The 20,000-nt window shown below is 47.3% G+C and overlaps 1 protein-coding gene across 5 annotated transcripts in view; it reads right to left on the reverse strand.

The window, feature by feature from the left end:
• Nucleotides 1-20,000, reverse strand: part of LOC126574616 (uncharacterized) — a 53,835-nt gene that overhangs the window by 8,821 nt on the left and 25,014 nt on the right. For 4 of the 5 annotated variants that reach the window (XM_050234906.1, XM_050234901.1, XM_050234902.1 and 1 more), the window contains exon 3: nucleotides 8,575-8,683. In XM_050234906.1, the coding sequence (XP_050090863.1) occupies nucleotides 8,575-8,683 (109 nt within the window). The remainder of the gene's footprint in view (nucleotides 1-8,574; nucleotides 8,684-20,000) is intronic. The other variant, XM_050234905.1, reaches the window with a different exon arrangement.

Genomic DNA, 20,000 nt, shown 5'->3' on the forward strand with positions numbered 1-20,000 from the left:
AAAGCATAATTGACATAATTCAAACGAACCCTGGGCCATACAGTGCCGAATAGTGGCCCGTTCGTCAGCTGCTGGTGGCCACCGGGTGGTTTGACCGAGCGCGATCAAGCCAGAAGAAGAAGAGCGGTGGTTGTTTGTTTCATTTCACCGTTTTTTTGGACGGACTTTTTGTCCGGGTGTGCTCTTCCGGTGTAATAAACGTTTAAGAAAATGGGCGAATAAAGTTTTGTCAGCTGTGATTTAATGGTTGGCACGGTGGTTGTGCCGGTAAGCTGTGGCGTGTGCCATCAAGATTTCGCTAGTTGACATCCTCACTGTTACCGTCTCTGGTTTGTAGCTTGATTGCAAGCGGTCACAATCGTCACGATCGCACGATTTTGCGCTATTCATACGATGCCATATCGCGGGGGTTTGTTGATGATCTGCTGGACGTTGCAGCTGATGGCTTCTTGTGTGGCGATTCAACGAAAGTTGCTTCACGGAACTGTGGAACGCACAGGGAATCAGGGACACGGGTACTGACTTTACGACGATCGACGTTTCGCATTTTTGTCACTGACAGAAACGGCCATCGGTTGGATTGGTTGACAGACATTCAAAAAATTTAATACAATCTCCTAGTAGGCTGTTAGCGAATCCAGTGACCGTATAATGTGACACCGAATCTCTGGGGCTGTGCACACCACGTGCCGAACGGCGCTCGATGGCGTCGCGAATTGACGTAAGTAAATGCGGGAGACTATCGTGGCCTCTCGCGGAACGATCCGGAATAGAAAGGGCTTCCGTGAAAGGGGGCTCTCAGCACCCCGTGGCTTCGACGTGACGTTTTGTCTCCATCGTGCTACAGCGCATTCGACCCAGGCAATGGCTTCTTTGGTGGCGCTTGTGTGAAAAGACACATTTCCTTTTCGTTGTGCCCTCGCCCCAAAATCGGAACATGACCACCGACGCCTCACAAAACAATGGGCAACATGGGAGTAGGATCCCTAGGTAACCAAAAAAAAAACCAACCCTCTCAACACACATTTGAATGGAAACATGTAAAACGTTTTAAAAAACCGCATTGTAACGCGACCGAACAAAGCAACCGTACGCGAAAACGGTCCAACTTCGTAGCAACCGGTGAGTCCCCGGAGTTGTATGGTGCGTTGTTATGCTTCCGTGAACTCTCCCCTTCATCGAATGGAGACATTAGCGTAATTAAGTTTTTCGTACCCCACACACACGGGGTGATACATTTTCCAGCTGAACAACAAACGACCGGCGGACAATCTAACATTTGATCTTGGGGCCCTCCGCCGATAGATAGACGTGCGGCGTGCCTAGGTCAACGCCTCCCAACCGCACGCCCCAAAGAGTGGCACAGATAGAAGGGGGGGTGGTCGAAGATGGCGCCGTCTACAAAGGGGTGAAGGCGTTCGACCTTGAAGCAAGCTTCAATTCATGGATCCGGCGGCGGCAACCCGATGATCGATGGATATCGCGCGATCGCGGAGGAAAAACCGGAAAGTGGGCTGCTAGCGTCTGCCTTCTGCCTCGACGCCAACTGGATCGAGTTTCCGAAAATGGCAACCCAGGCCACCAGCAGGCTGGCGTGCATTTTTGTTTTATGATGATCGCTTCTGCTTCAGCGGCCGCTGCTGGAACGAAGGTGCGGCCTTCTTTTAAGCGTAAACCCAGATTTTGATAAACAAAAAAAACGGGGTGAAAAGGGGGAGGGATGATATCTGTTGTAATGCCCCCTCTTTTTCTCCCCTCACTTTACTCCAATTCATTTCTCCCGTTTTCGGGACCCAAGGCCTTGGCTGCTCTGATGCTGTTTTGTTGCAAATTTCGAGGCTCGCTCCTCCTCCTACTTCACATCTCTCATCACCCCCTTGTTGGTCATTTTCTTTTTTTTTTTTGGCGAATTTTTCATTTCTGTTAAATCGTTTCCCGGCTGCGAGGCGTAACCGCCCCGGTCTCGACCGCCTCGGAGTGCTGGTGTGGTCATTATCGTGTGGCTTCATCGTTGGATGGTCTTCTGTGCGCTTTCGGCATCCCATCTTGCCGCTGTCTCTCGTACTGTTGCTGCTGCTGCTGCTGCTGCTGCTGTGTTTGTGTGGAAGTGAAGTGAAGGAGTTTTCCCGATTTAAGGTCAGAGTCGCCGCGCACCGCGCGCCCGGGAGTTTCTCTGGGTCCATAACGCGCCACAAACAAACGTCAAACAAATACAGCATTGGTGGTGCTGGTGGTCGAACAATGCACATTTGCACGGCTATTTTCTTCCCTAATTGCTGTTGACCTCTTCTTTCCCCTGGCAACCTCTTTTTTTCTGCCCACAAAAACCCCGAAGAAACTGATGGCCAATTCCCGGGGTATTCGTTCGTTTCATTTGTCACCCATAGTGGGCTTTCCTACGATTTTCCCGGTTGCGTTCCTGTTGGAGTTTTAATTTCCCTTCGCGATCACGTCGCGATCACTACGTCACTCCCGCTACCAAGCATCATCACGAGATACGCACAGAGACACACAGACAGACCGGCACAGCAAGTTCACACGTCTCCCCATGACCGGACAGGGCAGACGAACCGACGGGACGGGTTTTGGGAACTTTTCACATCATTATCATCACGCCGCACCTACCCGCCCGCCATGGCACACTTTCCAGCAGCCCTCCCACTAGAAAGGGACTGCCGCTCCAGACGGGGACCGGGCCCGGATTGCGGATTAATACGCGTCGCGCATTTCACCGCCGCTTGACTTTTGCGCGAGCATCGCACAAAAGGTTTTCCCTTTTTTTTTGCCTTAACCTCGACAAACTTCTTTCACTTGCTGGTGGTGGTGGTGGTGGGTTTGGGGTGGAAAATGCGTAGCAAAAACCTAGCAAACCGGCCAGCATGAATTGTAAACCACTTGACTTGAAGGGAAGGGCGGTAGTAATTGTTGGAGGGAAAGGGATCTCCAGGGTACTCCAGAGAACACGAACACGAAATTACACTCAGCGATGATGATATCTCCAGCTGTGAGCTCGTCTAACCGAACCAAACAGCTGACGTTTGACCTTCTCAATCGCGATCTTCACTCGTCATTCGTTTTTTTTTCGATGATTTCGATCATCGATCCGTCATTTCACGCACGATATTTAACGAGCTGCTCGTTGAAGCACGGCGGGCTTCACGCGGAGTTAGAGGATTCCCGGTTTTCCATTTTCCACTGCACCACCAGGGCAAAGCTGTGAACACATTTCGGCACCATAATGCGCCCATTGCGCTTATTGCTGATCGTATGAGGTGTTAAATAGCGAGAAAGAGAGAAAGACACTGATAGCAATCAGCCTCATATATATAAATGCGTAGCAGCGATAGCAGGATTATGACCAGTGCTGCACCAGTGGACGGTGCATTTACCACCAGCACCCCCGGTCGTCTGAGCTCGTAACACGCACGTGTTCACATGGAACGGAACACACTACTCCGCTGGCGCACCATTTATGGGCAAGCGCCACCTTGAACTGCCTTTTCCCCTTTCCCAATAAGCTCGTCGCACCATACACTCACGAGGTCGCGCATTTTCCAAGCGGAAAAGGATTGAAGAAAACTTAAGCAGTGAACCCGCGTGTGACACTTGCTGAACCTGGCCACTTACCACACACTCACGCGGAGTAGCACAACGCGAAACAGATGCCTATAGGCAGTATGGTACACGACAGGGCAGCGCAGCGCGTCACGTCCGCAACGGGCGAGCAATCGAACCGAAATGAGGCGCGCCGTGAGCGGCCAAAAACGGCGCCTCCAGCACACCGTAGGCGCGTGGGCCAACCCCGCGGTAGTAGTGTTAGTAGAGGCCCCCATTTACTAAGCTTTTACACCGCGCACGCTCTCTCTCTCTCTCTCTCTCTCTCTCCCTGTAGCTGGTTGGTAGTGTTGTTGTGTTGTACATGGTTGAGGTGGTCGTAGGTGGAAGTTCGTTTTCAAAGTCGCTCCAAGCTCACCTCAGGCGAGATGAGATCATATCGGTTCGGTTCGTTGCGGGTCTCCCCTTTCGTCTTCTTGCCATCCGACAACACGCAAAAGATTAAGGCAAACAAATTGATTCACGGTACAGCCGCGTTTGGCTGGGTGGTGCTAGACTGTGTGCACGCGAATGCACGTGGCTCTTATCACTTGGCTCTAATCTAATCAGCATCGGTGCGAGTGCGCGCTACTTGATGCGATTGATCGAGATCACGAGAATCGTGGTTTGAGAGGAGGATCTTGGGCGGGTTCGTTATAACAATCGCATCAGGGGCCTCTTTCAGGTGCTGATGGGAGTGTTGTTTGTGAAGGATTGTTGCCTTATCACGCGGCCAGCAGCAGAAGTGATCGATCACAGCTGCCTGTTTCGTTGTTCAATAGCAGCGGTACAATTGAACGTCTAACATCATTCAAGATAGCTGGTATTCATGCAAGTTTTGCACCTTGAACTCTTTTTTTTTTATTTGGGATTGCCAAATGTAAAAGTGTTCAGTATTAAATAAAATCTTACTTTAATTAAAGGGATTATTATTGCAGAATTCAAAACTTAACGTCACTAGCCAACAAAATATACTAGAGGCGTCGGAAAAAGTAGAATAATCACTGCAAACCAGCAGAATTCAGACTATTTGTACTTTTTATAGCTAGAGTTCCAGTTATTTAAGGGGGGACTTCGGTATTTAATGTTTATTTGTGACACATGTTTTTAACATTTTCCCCTGAAAGCTGATTCTTTCAAGAGTATTGTGTAAAAGTTTTGGATCAATCGAGGAAAATAAAGATACAGATTTTTGAAAATCCGCGTTTCATACAAGGCTCCATGCAGCTCGCTACTTTGAAGAGCGTTTTCCAAAACCAACGTTTTAAAAGTCGGTGCCCATCGTACCGTAAAAACTACTGAACCGATCGTTTTGAAATTTTTAACACATAATCTGTACACTTTTTGCCAGGTAGCCCCGTCAAGATATCATTAAAATTGTTTATACTTTTTTTTAAACAAATAAAGTTCGTTTCTTATGGCAGAATCACAAAAAGCATCACTTTTCCAACTTCAAAAATCTGCCAAAAATCGAAAAACAAGAATATCAACAAAAATATCCGGGACTACCTAGATAAACTTATAATTTTTCTAACGAATATCGATTTGTATTTTTCTGATGACCCGTCACGCAACTATGATGAGCACCAGAAAAAGTATCTTTTCGAAGACACGTTTGCCTAAATTTGATGGCATGGATTAATTTTTCAATGAATGTTGCTCAAAACAATACCAAATATTCTTCAAAAGTTATAGATTATTATGTCATTTACTTAAAAAAATACAGTTGAATGATTACGTCACAAAAAATCGTTAAAAACGGGCTTTTTTTTGGCCCGAAAATACCGAAGTCCTCCCTTAAAAGAATAATGGACAACTTAGACTACAAAACAAAAAAATAATCATCTCATAATCCAAAGTGAGGATTCGTTTGAATACTGTTTGATAGTTAGCTAAAGACATTACACATAAAACATAAGAAAGGCTAACTTTTGTTTGGAAAATACAATATGCATTAGTAGAATAGAGCCAATCAAAAGACGCCGTGTCTATGACCTCTACCGGCACCCACGATCACCTCGCGATCACCGAGAAATCTTCGCAAATCTTCCGCCGTGCAAAACTAATGAAAGCTTTCTCTCTTCTTCGCCAAACTCACCAAAGTGCATTGACATGCACCAGGCGTCAGCGACGCAATAATGTCCGCGATGCCGTCTCCTCACACGAAAAAAAGCACACACTCACCGGAGAAACAAATCCTTGGCCATCATCCGTTGCAGCAGCAACAGCAGCAGCAGCAGCAGCAGTGACCTTTCACTACCCAGCGCAAAGTGGCCAGAGAAAAGTCTGATTGAAAAGTGAATCCAATGGGTTTTTGCATGCGCCATCGGCAGAGAGCATAGCGGCTGCACGTCACGCACATCACAACACATACACAGCGCCATGGTGCTGCTGCTGCTGAAAAGCGAGAAAAATTGGCCAGCTACTATTTTTGGGCAGCATAGCCAACCAGCCATCCAGTCAGTATCCTCCCAAAAAACCGCTCTCCCCCCGCTACCATGTGCTTTCACGTTGTTAGATTCGCGGGCGAAGTTGATTGATAAGAAAGTCTTTTGACGCATCCGTGCTTAACGGGAATAAGGAAAAATGGACAATTGATCGACCGATCGACAGTCGAAGTGCGCGCGGGCTGTAAAGGGGGTAGCAAAAATTGAAAAGATGCCCCATTCCGCCATTCGCACCACGAATCGGCTCTAATAATGGTGGTGGCGCTCATTTGCCTGTCTGCTTCGATGGCTACTACCGCGTTTCATCGGCTGCATGGATGTTGGTGTCAGTGGAGGTGAGATCGAGAAAAGCTTCTCACTTTTTTACATCCATTTTCGGGCGTCCGTTCACACCTTTCACGCTTATGGGTGGCCGTCGGTCCAGGGGCAAAGCAAGAGCATTCGAGACGCTCATTATTGGTGGAGCTGGAATCGAAGATTAGCTCGAGACGGTGACCGATCACGTCACGGAAAATGGCAATGATCAACGATCATCTTGACTGATGAACCCGGTTTCCGGTTTCCGTTTATCGTTACCGATTATGTACCATATGCGCGCACACGTCTGTGTCGTTGCTGACATAACCATGTTGCAGCAGATCAACCGGATGTACTTGGATGTTTAGATGGATAACTCGACACTCGATATGACGTCTTCTGTTTTCCTGCAACAATCTTGCAATGCGCAAGTGACCAGAAGCTGTCGCCGTCGCTGCAAACCATTTCCAACGGTTGCATTGTGCAATGTGCTGTGATGTTCCCCAGCAACGACCGCCTAAGACGCTCATCAAAAATGTCAGTAGGCCACGCAGTGTGACAGTTCAGCGAGAGCAAAACAAAATGGAAACGAACGAGTTGCGCGCTGCTGAAAGAGCTCAAAGTTCAAAGCAGGTAAATGGGAAACTATACTGCTGCTGCTGCTGCTGCTGCTGCTCGGCATCATAATAATGCTTCCTTCCCGTTACACCGATCGGGAGCGCAACGATAGGGGCGTCCCTCGACAGCAGCAGCAGTAGAGTTCGCGGAGATGGAGTGCTGGTAGGCTGCAGGCATTTAGCATGCTTGGCGTCTGGTTGCCACTTCCCGCGGGGAGAGGCCACCTTTAGCAATTTTGAACGCGCCTCTTTACGCGCCTTAGTTTTCTCCATTTTTTCTTTGACTTCTTTCTCCTCCAGGAGGGAGCCCCTGAGCCCGTTCATAAACCGTGCCGGGCCCATAGCAATTGGCTTTTAATCGTTTGGCCGTCCCATGGGCCCGCGGGATGTTTGGTACTTCAGTGGAGGCTCCAAAAAGCAACAAAACAAAAAAAAACAATTTTCGGTGGGGCTTCCAATTGAAACCTTGCTCTAGTTTCGCTGCTGCTGCGTGTACCACGTGCTGCGATAAAAGTTTAGTACACGTTCAGCCCCCCTCTCCATGGCACGCTTCTGTACGCGCGAGCGCACTGGCTGGCTGGTTGGTGTCTTAACGGTTGCGGTTAGGATTTGGGCGTGCACGTTTGCGTGACGAGATTGAGTAGCGGTGGGTGCCGATGTACGCTGGTGCAGCACCGTGGTGACGTAGTCAGGCGCAAATGCTTCTTCACACTTCATGTACTTGGCCACGGTACCCAGTGCGTTGCGCATTCTGCTCAGGAAGGTCAAAATGGTGCAAACTGGTGGTTACGATAGTACGGTTGGTCGGACGGACGGGCGATGTAGCTACAAGGGATGGTTCTGATTGGAATGTGGAGCAGCAGGTGTATGCATAAGTCTGACATTCAGTTTTAGTCACACCTAAGATGAGTTAATCAAATGTTTCGAGCGTGGAAAGTGGCATTCCTGTACGGCAAGACGGTTGCTTAGTTCTCAGTGGTCAAGTTGAAGTTGATTTTGATGGTGGCAAGGATAATTTAAGAATTGTAGGAGTTATTGAATCAAACCTAGTCCAACTGAATGCTAATTAGTAGAGACTTCGAGTGATTTCCACTTGAAAATTAGGTTTTTAGGTTTATGATAACGGTTTGCTCGGTTGAAAAAGGTTCATATCGGCCGGTATATTACCGGTGATATCGTTAGCAATCGATTCTCCTTATTTTGTGAAAATTACTAAAAATATACTAAAAAAAACTAATAAATCTAAAATAAAATAAACTAAAAAACCGTCAATTCAAACCATGCTTCAAAAGACGTTCGCTAGGTGGCGCTAAAAGCGGTAACTTATTGCATACCTTGAGGCGAAATAACCAGAAGGTATAACTTTAGGCGAATAACAAAATCGAAAACGCGATCCTCCCACACCGTGTCCTTGACCATAAATCGGCATGATCCTTGTAAGGATCCCTCATCCTCTCATCACAGGGAACAGACAGAGGACAGCGGAAACTATGCTGATCAAGGAACAGGAATTTTGTCTCTTTTTTTTAATGCATACGTTAGTCGCAAAATTTTAAAGAGGATTTTCATCTACGCACCCGATGATCGAGACCTAGAACAAATCTAAATAGCACGCTTACCTGCGGTTTCCGGTGTTGTGATCGTTATCGGTATGTCCGGGACTTGCGCTGCACTCGCTTCCAGTGGTGGCGAGTTTTCGCGCACACAAGACATCAACCCTGCTGACATCTGCAGAAAGGAGAGCCGGCGAGACGACGGCACCGACGAGGAAGAGAAAAAACGGAAAAGAAATGGTTATCAGTTAGTTGAGAGTCATCAACCGAGGCATGCTACTGCTGGCCAGCAGAAACAAAGCACATCCGCCATGTAGATGCGTTTGGTGCACCCGGAGAACCCTCCAATGTGGTCAGCGTGATAGGAAGGAAATGCAACGCATGCGGTTTGTGTTGATTGATAAGGTCAATTTAGAAAGGAACCTGTCTCCATCGAGCCATCACCACGCTACGGGTCAACAAGAACGCCGGTCATCTTGGATGATTGTGACTGAGACGAGGTTCTGTTCTATTTGTGACAGTTTCGAGGGAAAGTGAGGCCACCAGAGCGATGCCTGCCACGCTGCCATTGAGCTTTGATTGATATGACAAGGAGGGAGGGGAGATCCCGTTGCTCTCCTTCCTCGTTGTGCCCCACACATCAAAGATGAAGCGCAAGTGCAGTGGAAATGTGCTCTCATGCATCGTCAACATGCGCTGTGCGTTGATGCGTATCGTATTTAGATGTTGGAGAGTGAATCGGAGCGTAAGGAATTGTTAATTTGAGACAAGCCGCTCTGATGCAGCTTGGGCGCGAGATGCATGCACTGGAATTAATGTTAAATTGTTCGTAATTGATAAACTCTGCTATATGAAACACAAACATAAGACAGAGAAAATTACAAAATTAACTGAATTCTCAACAATCACGACAATTGAACCACGTGAAAAGTATATTTATAGTATGGCATAGTAAAGTAGCAACAAGAAAGTAAATGGTAACATGTTCCAAAAATTCGCTGACGATAACGAAAGTAAGAATGACAATGAAACTAGAAAAAAGTAAAGTGACAACGAAACATGCATGTAACTGGATAGAAGCAAAATGGATCGTTTAACGAAATGTTAAGCCAGATTGGACAAAAAACATCGACAAAAATACAAATTTCAAGAACCGGAACGAATGTCAAAAAACGTCTTATCAAAAATGTACTCACGCATGGTGGTATTAGACACACAGAAGCATGTAAAGATAGGATTATAAGAGAGAGAGAGAAAGAGAGAATAGATTCATAAAGTAAATGTTAAGGTTATCAAGATACGCCAATTGGTGTTAGTTGGAGGAAGGTTAGTTAGGTGAGGGAACAACTAGTGTATTCAGTGACCCTAGGGGCTGCCCTTGTGTCTAGGAGCCCCAAAGATACCGAGCTATCGTGCCATGCTTCCATCCTTCATTCGTCGTCACAAAGAGCACCACTTAAAGAAGGGTACACATCATATCGCGATCGTTACCTGGAAAGGAGATAAGGAAAAAGATAAAACACTTTAGTGAAGTTGCAATATTTATCGTTTCACACTACAAACGACCGTCTTATCGACGATTCGCCACGAACCATCTCGCAATAATTTGGACGAGTTGACACACGATCAAAGGTGAAAATCGCGGGGGCCACGCGAATTGGAGGGAAAGCGTTTGGTGCAATTGATAGTGAAATGAGCTCGGCCCAACCCCGAGTGATGTGTAGCGGATGTGTTTCAGTGACTTTCAGAGGCGGCAGGAAGAAACGAAGATATTTTACGCTCCAGTTCCGCTCTGCCGCAAAACCTCAACCCAATGCCGATCTCGTTTGGTCTCGCCCGCCCTCGGTCTTGCTTTCCGACTAATATTTGCCGTTTGTTTCGCGCATCAAGGGGAACATCCCGCAGCAGCAGCAGCAGCAGCAGCGAATGGAGGAGTGGCTGACGCATTGAATTCACCAGCAATTTAAATCATCTAACAAGATGATGGCGTCGATGGTTATATCTCTCTACCGCTCCCCTTCTCGCGCTCGTTTGCTGCCATCTTCCGTATCAGTTTTCATAAATCACGATGTTTCGCGCGTGTTTAATGTGCCAATCTCGGTGTGTATACGGTGACGCGCTAGCGAGGCGTGGTGCTGCGGGCGAGAAGTGAGTCAAATTAATCCGCTCGCTGCTGAGCGGATGCTTAACAGCCCATTATTGGCAAATATGTGGCACACCGATTCGATCGATTCGATACCGGGAGGTGGTGCCGATCGATCGATAATTTAAAATGGCGTACGATGGTGCTTGAGTAGCGTTGAGGCGTTATGGCGTAGGTTGATGTAGAAAGTAAAATTTAGCGTTTGCCAAAAGAGATAATTGACTTTTCCATATAGGAGCATATGGCTTTCAGTCGCGTTCGACTCAACTTCGAAGGAATAATAAATTTAATAGTTAAATGGTAACCTAACTTACGGCAGAGAGACAGTTTACATGCATTATGCTGCTGGACCCACCACAACCTTCCTGCTCGGGTGCAATACCAACGAGAACGATCCGATCGGGTGACCTTTCATCAGCTGGCGCCACAATGCTGCTCTGCCAGAGACTGCTGGTACAGTAAATGGCACAATAGGTACTGCCTGTCGCCACCAATGCTGCCGTACAACACCTGGCACGCCATCGAGGCTCCAAAAGGGCTGAATGCAGCAGCATAGATCCGAAGCGCCGATTTGCACCGTCCACCGCCGTACGATTAGATTCACACTTCCCCATCCCCTGTTGTTCGTACCCCCCATCGCATCGGCGATGTAATAAAATTAACCTTTTCCTGCCCCCCCTGGACGGTCCCAGCTACATCGGATGATGGGCGCCGTGTTCCGTGATCGATTCACTCGAGGGCGACTCGAGGGCGACTCGATGGTAACGATTACTCTTCACATACTGTGCTCGCTGGCCACCAAGCTTGGGTTGCATAATACTCGGATGCAGCTCTCGGATCGGATGGAGATAAATGCGCGAATGAAACAGCTCCCTCTATTCGGGGCGTTATCGTCCTGACACCAATTCAGAGGGCTCGGACAAGTGGCGCAATTTCTTTCTGGGAGTTTAAGTTCACAGTTTGCTAGCGCGGTCTGTTTACATAAGCGCAACCCAACATATCCTTTTGGTGGCTCAGGATTGGAGAATATTAAAATTGAAAGTGAACTGGTCCGGACTGTGCGAGCTTCCGGCAGCCCTGGCGTTGACTTAAGAGCAATGAGAAAAAAAGGGGTGATAAAGACCTAGTCCGCGTAGACTGGCATATACACATTCAATGGAAAGCGTGCTAATCCCGTTTCGCCACCACGACCAGACCAGAGAGAGCAACCTGCTCCGTCATCGGTTCAGACTAGCCACTAGGTGGTGGCCCCAAACGTACTCCACACGCGTCCTCCCCCGTCCTGTGATGGCGTCGCGATGGACTTCGCGGAAATGCGACTTCGTAAGCAACCCGAGAAGAGTGGCACAGGGCAGTTGGAGCACGAAAAAAGAGAGGAGAAAAGAAAAACTGATTTCCACTTCCTGGCAGATTGACCGACCGACCGCCGCCAAAGGTGCCGAGCGGGCGGGCGGGCGGGCGCGCTGGAGGAAGATTATGATTATGCAAAAGCCCTGCCCCTCTTTCTCTCTCAGTGGGGTGCGTCCCTCAGCAGATTCGCGTCATTGAATCACGCCTACTGCAGTGTGGCGGTCGCAGCTAAGCGCTGACGATGAAGATTTAGCTCTATTAACGGTGTATAGAGCCCCATCGTCTCCCTTTGAGCGTTGGCTCAAGCTAATCACTGGTGACCAGTGGTGGGTGGAGGAGGAGTCGGAGGACCTTCTCTGCGCACGTGTATGTTGGCGTGAGTTGGCGTAACATGATTCACAGTTTCCTTTATGGCGTACCCGGGCTGAGTTGAACTGGAAGGAGGGTTCGCGACGGTGTGCTTGACTTTAGCGTGGCTGGTGGCGCCTTACCGGCGGCCAAAGGTGTATGTTTACGCCGACAGACTCCAGCAGTCGCCAGGGGTTGGGCTGCCCCCGAAACCGGGAAGCCATAGGAATAGGGTTTGGAAAACGGTTTTGTGCAAATGTCGAACGGCTATCACAGCCTGGGGGCCGACCAGCTCGTGTGGTAATGTGGTGTGCACTGCATCGTGGACTGTCGCGCACTGTGGCTCGCTGTTAATTGAACCCGCTGACTTCAAATGTCATGTAACGGTGTGCCACAGTGTGATGTCGCTTTTGGCGACATGTAGTAGAAGGTAAGCAGGCAAGTCCCTAGCCAAGGCACTAGAGCATTGAAAGTAAGGAAATGAATGGTAATGTGATGGGGATTACCATGACAAGTCGAGCTTTTTTGTGGAGGTTGTGCGCATTCCTGTGCATTGCTTGGAGAATTCACTTGTCAACGGTTGGTAGAGCAGAAGCTGTTTTTTTTTGTAAATGCGTATGTACGCAATGGTGTGTGCTGTTGGGAGGTTAAAAGCATTCTCTTAGATGTTGCTGTACGAATTTGGCTTTTGCTATCCATATGAATTGCTATTTAGGATTAAAAAACATTTAAACATGAGTGTAATTTTCCCAGTATTAATGTTGCTGTCTGTAAAATAATATCGAACGGAAAAAATCCAATAAATGTCAGATTTGCAAACATGGACTTGGAACTCCATATCGCAAAGTGTTCTACCACATAAGCGATTGAAAATCATAGATTGAATGAATCTAAATAGGCAAAAATAGAAGGAAATGTTAAACTTTGCCAATTTTGAGTAACTTTTATGCAGCAAATATGAACCAATACTGAGAAGAACTACTTTTTTAAATTGGTTAAGTTGTTTATCAAACTCCCATATATTCCAATTTGATCCTTCATCAGCTTAGAAATAATTTATCGAAAATAATATAAATCTTGAGCCTGAAACAAGGGAATTACAATAATTTACTTATTTCACCATTCCTTTAATACGCGTAAAAGACAATTTTAATGTACGTTGCTATTCGAAGGTGAAAGGTAAGAAGATGTATTTTCACGTAATTTATCGAGAAAGCGTATCGTCAGTAACAGCCCAGCTTTTGAGTCCACAAAATCACAGTTCGACGAAGACATACGCTTCATGCCATGGAATAGACATTACGAATCACTTGCAGCACATATCACGCAAAAATCTCATGTTTTGTGCTTCTCAAGCCCTAGTTAGACGAAAACGTTGGCCCTTCCACCAGCCACCAGCGATCGTTACATCATTTAAGTGAAAAATTCATCAAAAATAGTCCAATTAATGAATCAGTTTTCCCTCTCCGATGATCTGGAAAATACCCCAAAAAGCAAACTCGAACCGATGGTTTGCCCTCGACAGGCGATCGAAGGCGACTGGCCATGTTGCGAGCATGAAAAACGGTATGGACCCGGGTACCCATCCTCTCCCCCCCCCCGGCGCGTCACCCGTTGGCAAAGTTACGAAGGTAGAAAGGAGAAGTGAAGAAAGAAGAAAAAAAAACCGAAGGCAAAGAACAGATGAAAAGTGTTTCGTCAATCGAGAAAAAGCTCCGAATCGATCGAATCCCATTTTCGCCGTTTGGCAGCACCTTACTGGTGAGCGTGGGGATGGGTGGTGGCGGTATTGGTCTGCTCGTTAAAGCCTTGAGCGGCCACCAGAGCTTGAAGAGTCTCACACCTTTTGCGTTTGAGCCGGTAAACCACACAAGATCGTGCCGTTTGCTCGGTTGAGTGCTCGCGTCCCGCGATTATGAATTCCTTCTGCCATCATTACCACCCTCGCACAGCATGGAGCCACACACACGGTAAGCCATCTTTCGATTTCGTGCTAAACCGTGCCACGATCGCCACGAAATCGAAACGAATGCTGCACGATGGCGATGGGTGGCTGGCTGGTGACGAAGCCACCAGAGGTGCCATCGTCGGAGTGCAGCAAGATTGCCAAAGCGTAGCCACCCCCCCAGGAGAGTGGGACAGTCTTGTGGGTTGTGGGTGCTGCAACATCACATCTCCGATTCGCTAATGAGCAGCAGCTGCCTCCCGGTTTGGTAGCGTCGATCTGTGTGCGCGTGTGTGTCTCGGCATTTATGGTATCGCAACAGTGGATCCAAATGGAGAGAAAATAATCCAATTCCCTGTACCGTCGGTTTCAGCGGATTCCATTGCCATGAGCTACGAAACATTGCCATTGCCAACATTCCCGTTTGCCTCGGTCGGAACGGATTGTCGAATGAGAGTCTCGCGTGACTCGTGGAGCGTAAGGTTTAAGGGACGAAGGATTAAGAAGGTGTTGCAGTGACTTTAATCGTAGACGAGAAAACTAATTAAATTAAATACATCATTATGTATCGCTATCTTAAATAATTGCAGCTACATGCTCGCAATAAATATTGATAACAATACAATACAATACTACAATAAATATTGATAAATTGAGAGACAGAGTAAAACAGACAGAAGTGCCAAGTGCTGCATCGTCTATGGACGTCGAATGTATCATCAATAAAATATTGCGATCTTACATCACTTGGCAAACGAGTGAACAATGACAACGACTAAAAATTAAGCAGATCCAACATCAAGCACATCAGAAGACTGCGATTGGCACACCTCGGTTATGAGTCAACAAGCAAATTGCCGTTATTGGAGTGCAGCCAATCAACAAGTGGTTCGGCCAATCATCATCGATACATCGACAAACTTTAATAGCTTGAAACGAACTAGGACACAGCTTGCATTGTCGGTTCTAATTCAATTAGAGGAAACACAGACCCCATGAACGGTGCTAGGAGGAGATTTGTTCAACTTTTTGAAGCGACAACTCGATGAAAGTCATTCATCAGTTTACAACACTAACAAAGGCACTACACGAACTGCAGGCGAATGAATTTTTGATTCACAAACAAAACAAAAATACAATCTATAAACGTTTAAGCAGATATGTGCAGATTTTATTAAATGAAAGAATCATGAATAATCTCACGTTGCTATTGAGAGTTGTGTTCCCTGATCGTCTTTCATAGGGCTCATCCCTGTTCTAATACTCCCCTACTAATAACCCAATCCTAAGGGAACTAATGCGCCATCCAGATTGCAATGAAAGTACTCTCTTCGCTAGCCGACCACACAAAGACCAACCGTTTGCAACAAGCTCTAGAGAAAGGCACGGGTGACCGGCTTCTGTATCCAGAAGAGAGAGAGAAAAAAACGGACGAATCCGACGGTCCGCACGACAGTGAAGTTCCGCGCAAACCCGTTTTAGCCTTAAATGATGTCATTCGGACATGTCTGCGCGTCGCTTTTTGGTCTCGGATCGGCTTACTCGTTTCCTTTTGTCCGACCGACCGGCCGGCCATTCGTCCCTAGCAGCCGGTCGGCCTCCTCCGGAGACGCGGAGACTTGACCCAGAAAAGTTGATCTTCAAACGACAGCAACAGCAACTCGCTTACCCTCGCAGACCACTAGTTGTCCACAGGACGAGCCAGACCTGCGTAGTTTCGAAATAAAAACGAAGAACGGGGTTTTCGTACCTTAATCAACTCCGGCCAGCGGGCAGCAGGGGCTGTTGAGCCCAAGGTGTTGGTACCACGCCAGGCCCCCCAAAAACATTCCAATACCATGGGCTCTTCCCCAATCTCACGTGATCCGAGTGAACGAGCTGGCCATTGCTGACCCGCTGGCGAAGAAACGATCAAGTTTGGGTGATTAAATTAGGTCAATTAATAAAGCGAACTCTAGCGAAGGCATGCTGGAGCTGGCCGCATCTTGTGGGCCGATCGAGTTGATTGGCTGTCCGGCTGGCGGCCCGCAGCTTCGTTCCTTCGCGTTCGCTCAGCTTTTCATCGACATTTTCGCGATCTATTGCGGACCGGTGTAGGGGTTTGCTGCGCTGGCAATGCTTTCACTTTGTGTTTGCGGTCTGAACTTTGATACAGATCGAACGGTGGTGAAGACATTGGATTTTCCCGGAACACGAGAGCGCGCGCGGGCACCCGATTCGAACGTGACCGATTCCTCGTGGAGGCTCGTTCGATGGACGGTTCAACGCAGCGAAACGCATCGCAATGCACGGAGAGTTGCCACCACCGGCCTCCAACTCGAGATGGCGCCAATTAGGGACTGACCCGGACGTGCTGGTGTGTCTCGCTGGACGTGCGGGCGGGCGGACGGGCGGGTGGTCCTCTCGCGTGGCCGTTCCGATCGTCGCGCCGCTGATTACATCGCCAATGACACCTTGGTGGCTGAGCTGAGTGCGAGCTAGTGAAAGCGTGCAAAAGCCGAGCGAATCAAGGTGATTTACTGGGAAGCATGCTGGGTGGTGACAGAGCAATGCGCTGAGCGTGGTGCAGTCGCCAAGAGAAGCTAAGAGAAGGATGCTGGATATGCATTTTAGTTTGAAGTTCGTTCAAAATTTACGAAGTGGAACTGATGCCTTTTGAGTAGATTGCAATTGCTCCTAACTACCGAAATATTTTGCTAATCAAACAATGCTTATAAAAGTAAAAAAGTTAAATAAATACAACAAACTGAGCTTCCTAACGCCATGCAACTCATTCTCAAATGTCAAAATATTATGTGTTAACTGTCTCTATGTGGGAGCAGCTTTGGTTTTGGGCCAAACAGCCTCTCACCACCGCCATCACCATCACAGCTCTGCCCGGAAAGCCTTTCCCTTGACCTTTAGAATGCAATTAGTTTTTCGTAACGATCGCCAACCTTAAAGAAAATGCCACAGAAAATAAGATCTTATCCAAGCAACATGACCGCAGCATAGAAAGACGAAAATGGTTTTGAAGGTGAAAATGCCCTTGATTAGACCGGAATATAGGAGATCTTTGAATGCGAACGAACCGTTTCGGTGAAAAGGAAAGGACCAACGGTTGGCAACATCCGAATCGGAAAGTCACAACCAACGTCCGTCCGGACGCATTAGAAATCCATGTTTCTGATTACCGGAAACCATCACGATAAGATAGCAACAGCGTATGTCTGGTCCAGCGCCACGGATGCAAGTACAAATTGTGTTTAAACCGAAATCATTTGATATCTAGATGAAACCCCATTATTCAGAAACTTTCCTCGGCATACATTCCCTTATCGTGGCAGCATAATTGCGACACGATCAAACCATCTTCCACCATTTTGTTCACCACCATACAGGGCGAGTGGATCGCTGGCGGTATACGGAAGAAAGTAAAATTAAGGCTCCAAATTCCTAAATACAAGAATCGATATTTACATCGTGATCAAGCCCCGATGATATCAGTGCAAGCACAACGCAGACGACTACCGAAGCTGCGTAGCGCGAGACCAACCAGTCAGTGTGGTGTGGCCTCACATGCAACCGGAGAAAGGGTGCGCCAAACCGATGATCAAAAGCGAAACGATCGTCGACGTCGAAGAAAAGCGTGAAATTTCGTCTGAAACGACTAACCGCCTCTCTTCTGGTAATGATCGTGGACCCCAGCTCATCCACAGGTCCATCGGAGATCCTAGATTAAGATAGAGCCTGGTAGCCTGGGTGCGGGAGAGTAATGAGGTTCACACACGGCACGTCAAGCCAGCCATCCAGCCAGCCACCAGGCCGGTGAGGCGTAGTTTACGTGACGAAAACCATTATGGGGCGTATATGGATCAACATGGTGATGAAGATCGATTTGCGTTGATTGAGTGTTTGGCCGTTCGGTGCGGCTGGGTTGCGAATCATTTGGGAACCTGTTCGCTCGGTTTGGGTGGTGTTAATCTACCTTAAAAATGGCCCAACACGCGAAAGGGGTGATTATGGAGGTCCGGTTGAGACCGGAGTGTTTGGGGTTTTCAATATTTGCAAGCGGTGAAATATGGGAGTTTTTTTATGGCTTCAAATTGCTGGGTAGCTAAATTATTAATTACTAAATTAATATTACACCCTTGGGTTGGAGATCGTATTAATCCCTCCCGATTTAGATAAATTCAACAACCGGTGATTGAATTTCGACTATATTAAATCCACAGAAGTAAAAAACTGTCCAAACGTATAATATAAAGAATAGAAACGCAAGCTTAAAAGCGAAATAGAATGAAAAAAGGTGAACACATCTGATAACAACGCAGACATCTGGCGTGCAAACTAGATGAAAGTGGTTAAAATGGAAAGAAATCGTAAATATTGTAGAGCGAAAAAATAATCTAAACAGAACAGAACGTTCGCCATCACGATTAGAGTTTGACTGATAGAGCTTTCAAATTTTACCTGATGACTCATGGGTAACTACTTTTGATGTTGCATTTTTAGTTTCTGCAGTGCGATTGACGGTTTGCCAATGAAAAATCGCAAATTGTGTCTCTTTTTATTAACATGCATACGTTATTAATTGAGAAATACTTTTCTCGAATGCTGTTTGCCAACATCTTGCTTTTTTCCTCTAAAACAAACGTTTCCTGTTTTTTAATCGAGAATGTGCTCAAACAACATTAAATCCAGTAAAAAGATAAGGTGAAAATACACTCCACCCTGTAACTCAATGATTGGATTGGAGAAAATGTGCTTCACATAGCAACGAGACTCTCGGTAGAGCAGAACGAACAGCATCAAGAACGCAGAACGGTTCTCAAACATTCCTGCCACGCACGCAATTCAACCCGCGCATTTTAACGAAACGCATTTTAGAAACCCCTCCCCAAAAAATACAGCAAAGAACACACAGCGAGAAAAAGAGAATCACGATCACTTGTTGCTGGTTGCGTGTCTGGCCGTTCCAAACCGGCCACCACAACCAATCTTACCGCAGGTGGAAAATCGAAAGTCATTGCCGGGGCTTTTATTTGACAGCTCCATTTGGGTTCTGCCGCCCAACATCCGCCAATTCGGGTCTCGCGTGGTCCATTCTGTTGGGCTCCGCATTAGCTCGCCCCGAGTGAGGCGCAACAAATCCCAAAAAAATCCGAGGCCCACTTCTAATCCATGGCGGTCCAGCGGCCGGTTCTGCCAGGTCACTTCCGGGCAATGTGGCGACGCACGGACACGCATTTTCGGGCAAACTCGGAATGGCCGAAGGAGAAGCTGCGAAGACCAAGAACGAATGGAAAATCCCCTCAACCCCGGGAGGAAGAATATTCTTCCAATTGACCACTTCCTGATTGTATCTAATCTGCTGCTGTTAGATCAGCGTTGACCGGAAACAGGTCGGTAGGTTGCGTTCCGATCGGGAAAGGATAAGACACTATCCATTTCCTAATCCTTTCGATTCTTTGTCAGTAAATCTTGAAACATGTTTTTTTTATGGATAAAACCCCAAAATACCTGTAACCCCTGTAGTATGTGGCGCTCCGGAATGGACGACAAAGTACAAAACCATCTCCGCATTGGTACCTGAAGGCCGCAAAGTGGTTGACCGAAGAAACTGAAGCGGAACAACATTGTCAGAACTTCAATTCTCGGTTCGTTTGCCACGTTTGCCTCTCCACGCCTTTTCCATGTTTCACGGAGCGCGAGCGTGTGGTTTGG

The sequence above is a fragment of the Anopheles aquasalis genome, chromosome 3 (genome assembly GCF_943734665.1).
Source record: "Anopheles aquasalis chromosome 3, idAnoAquaMG_Q_19, whole genome shotgun sequence".
Classification (NCBI taxonomy): domain Eukaryota; kingdom Metazoa; phylum Arthropoda; class Insecta; order Diptera; family Culicidae; genus Anopheles; species Anopheles aquasalis.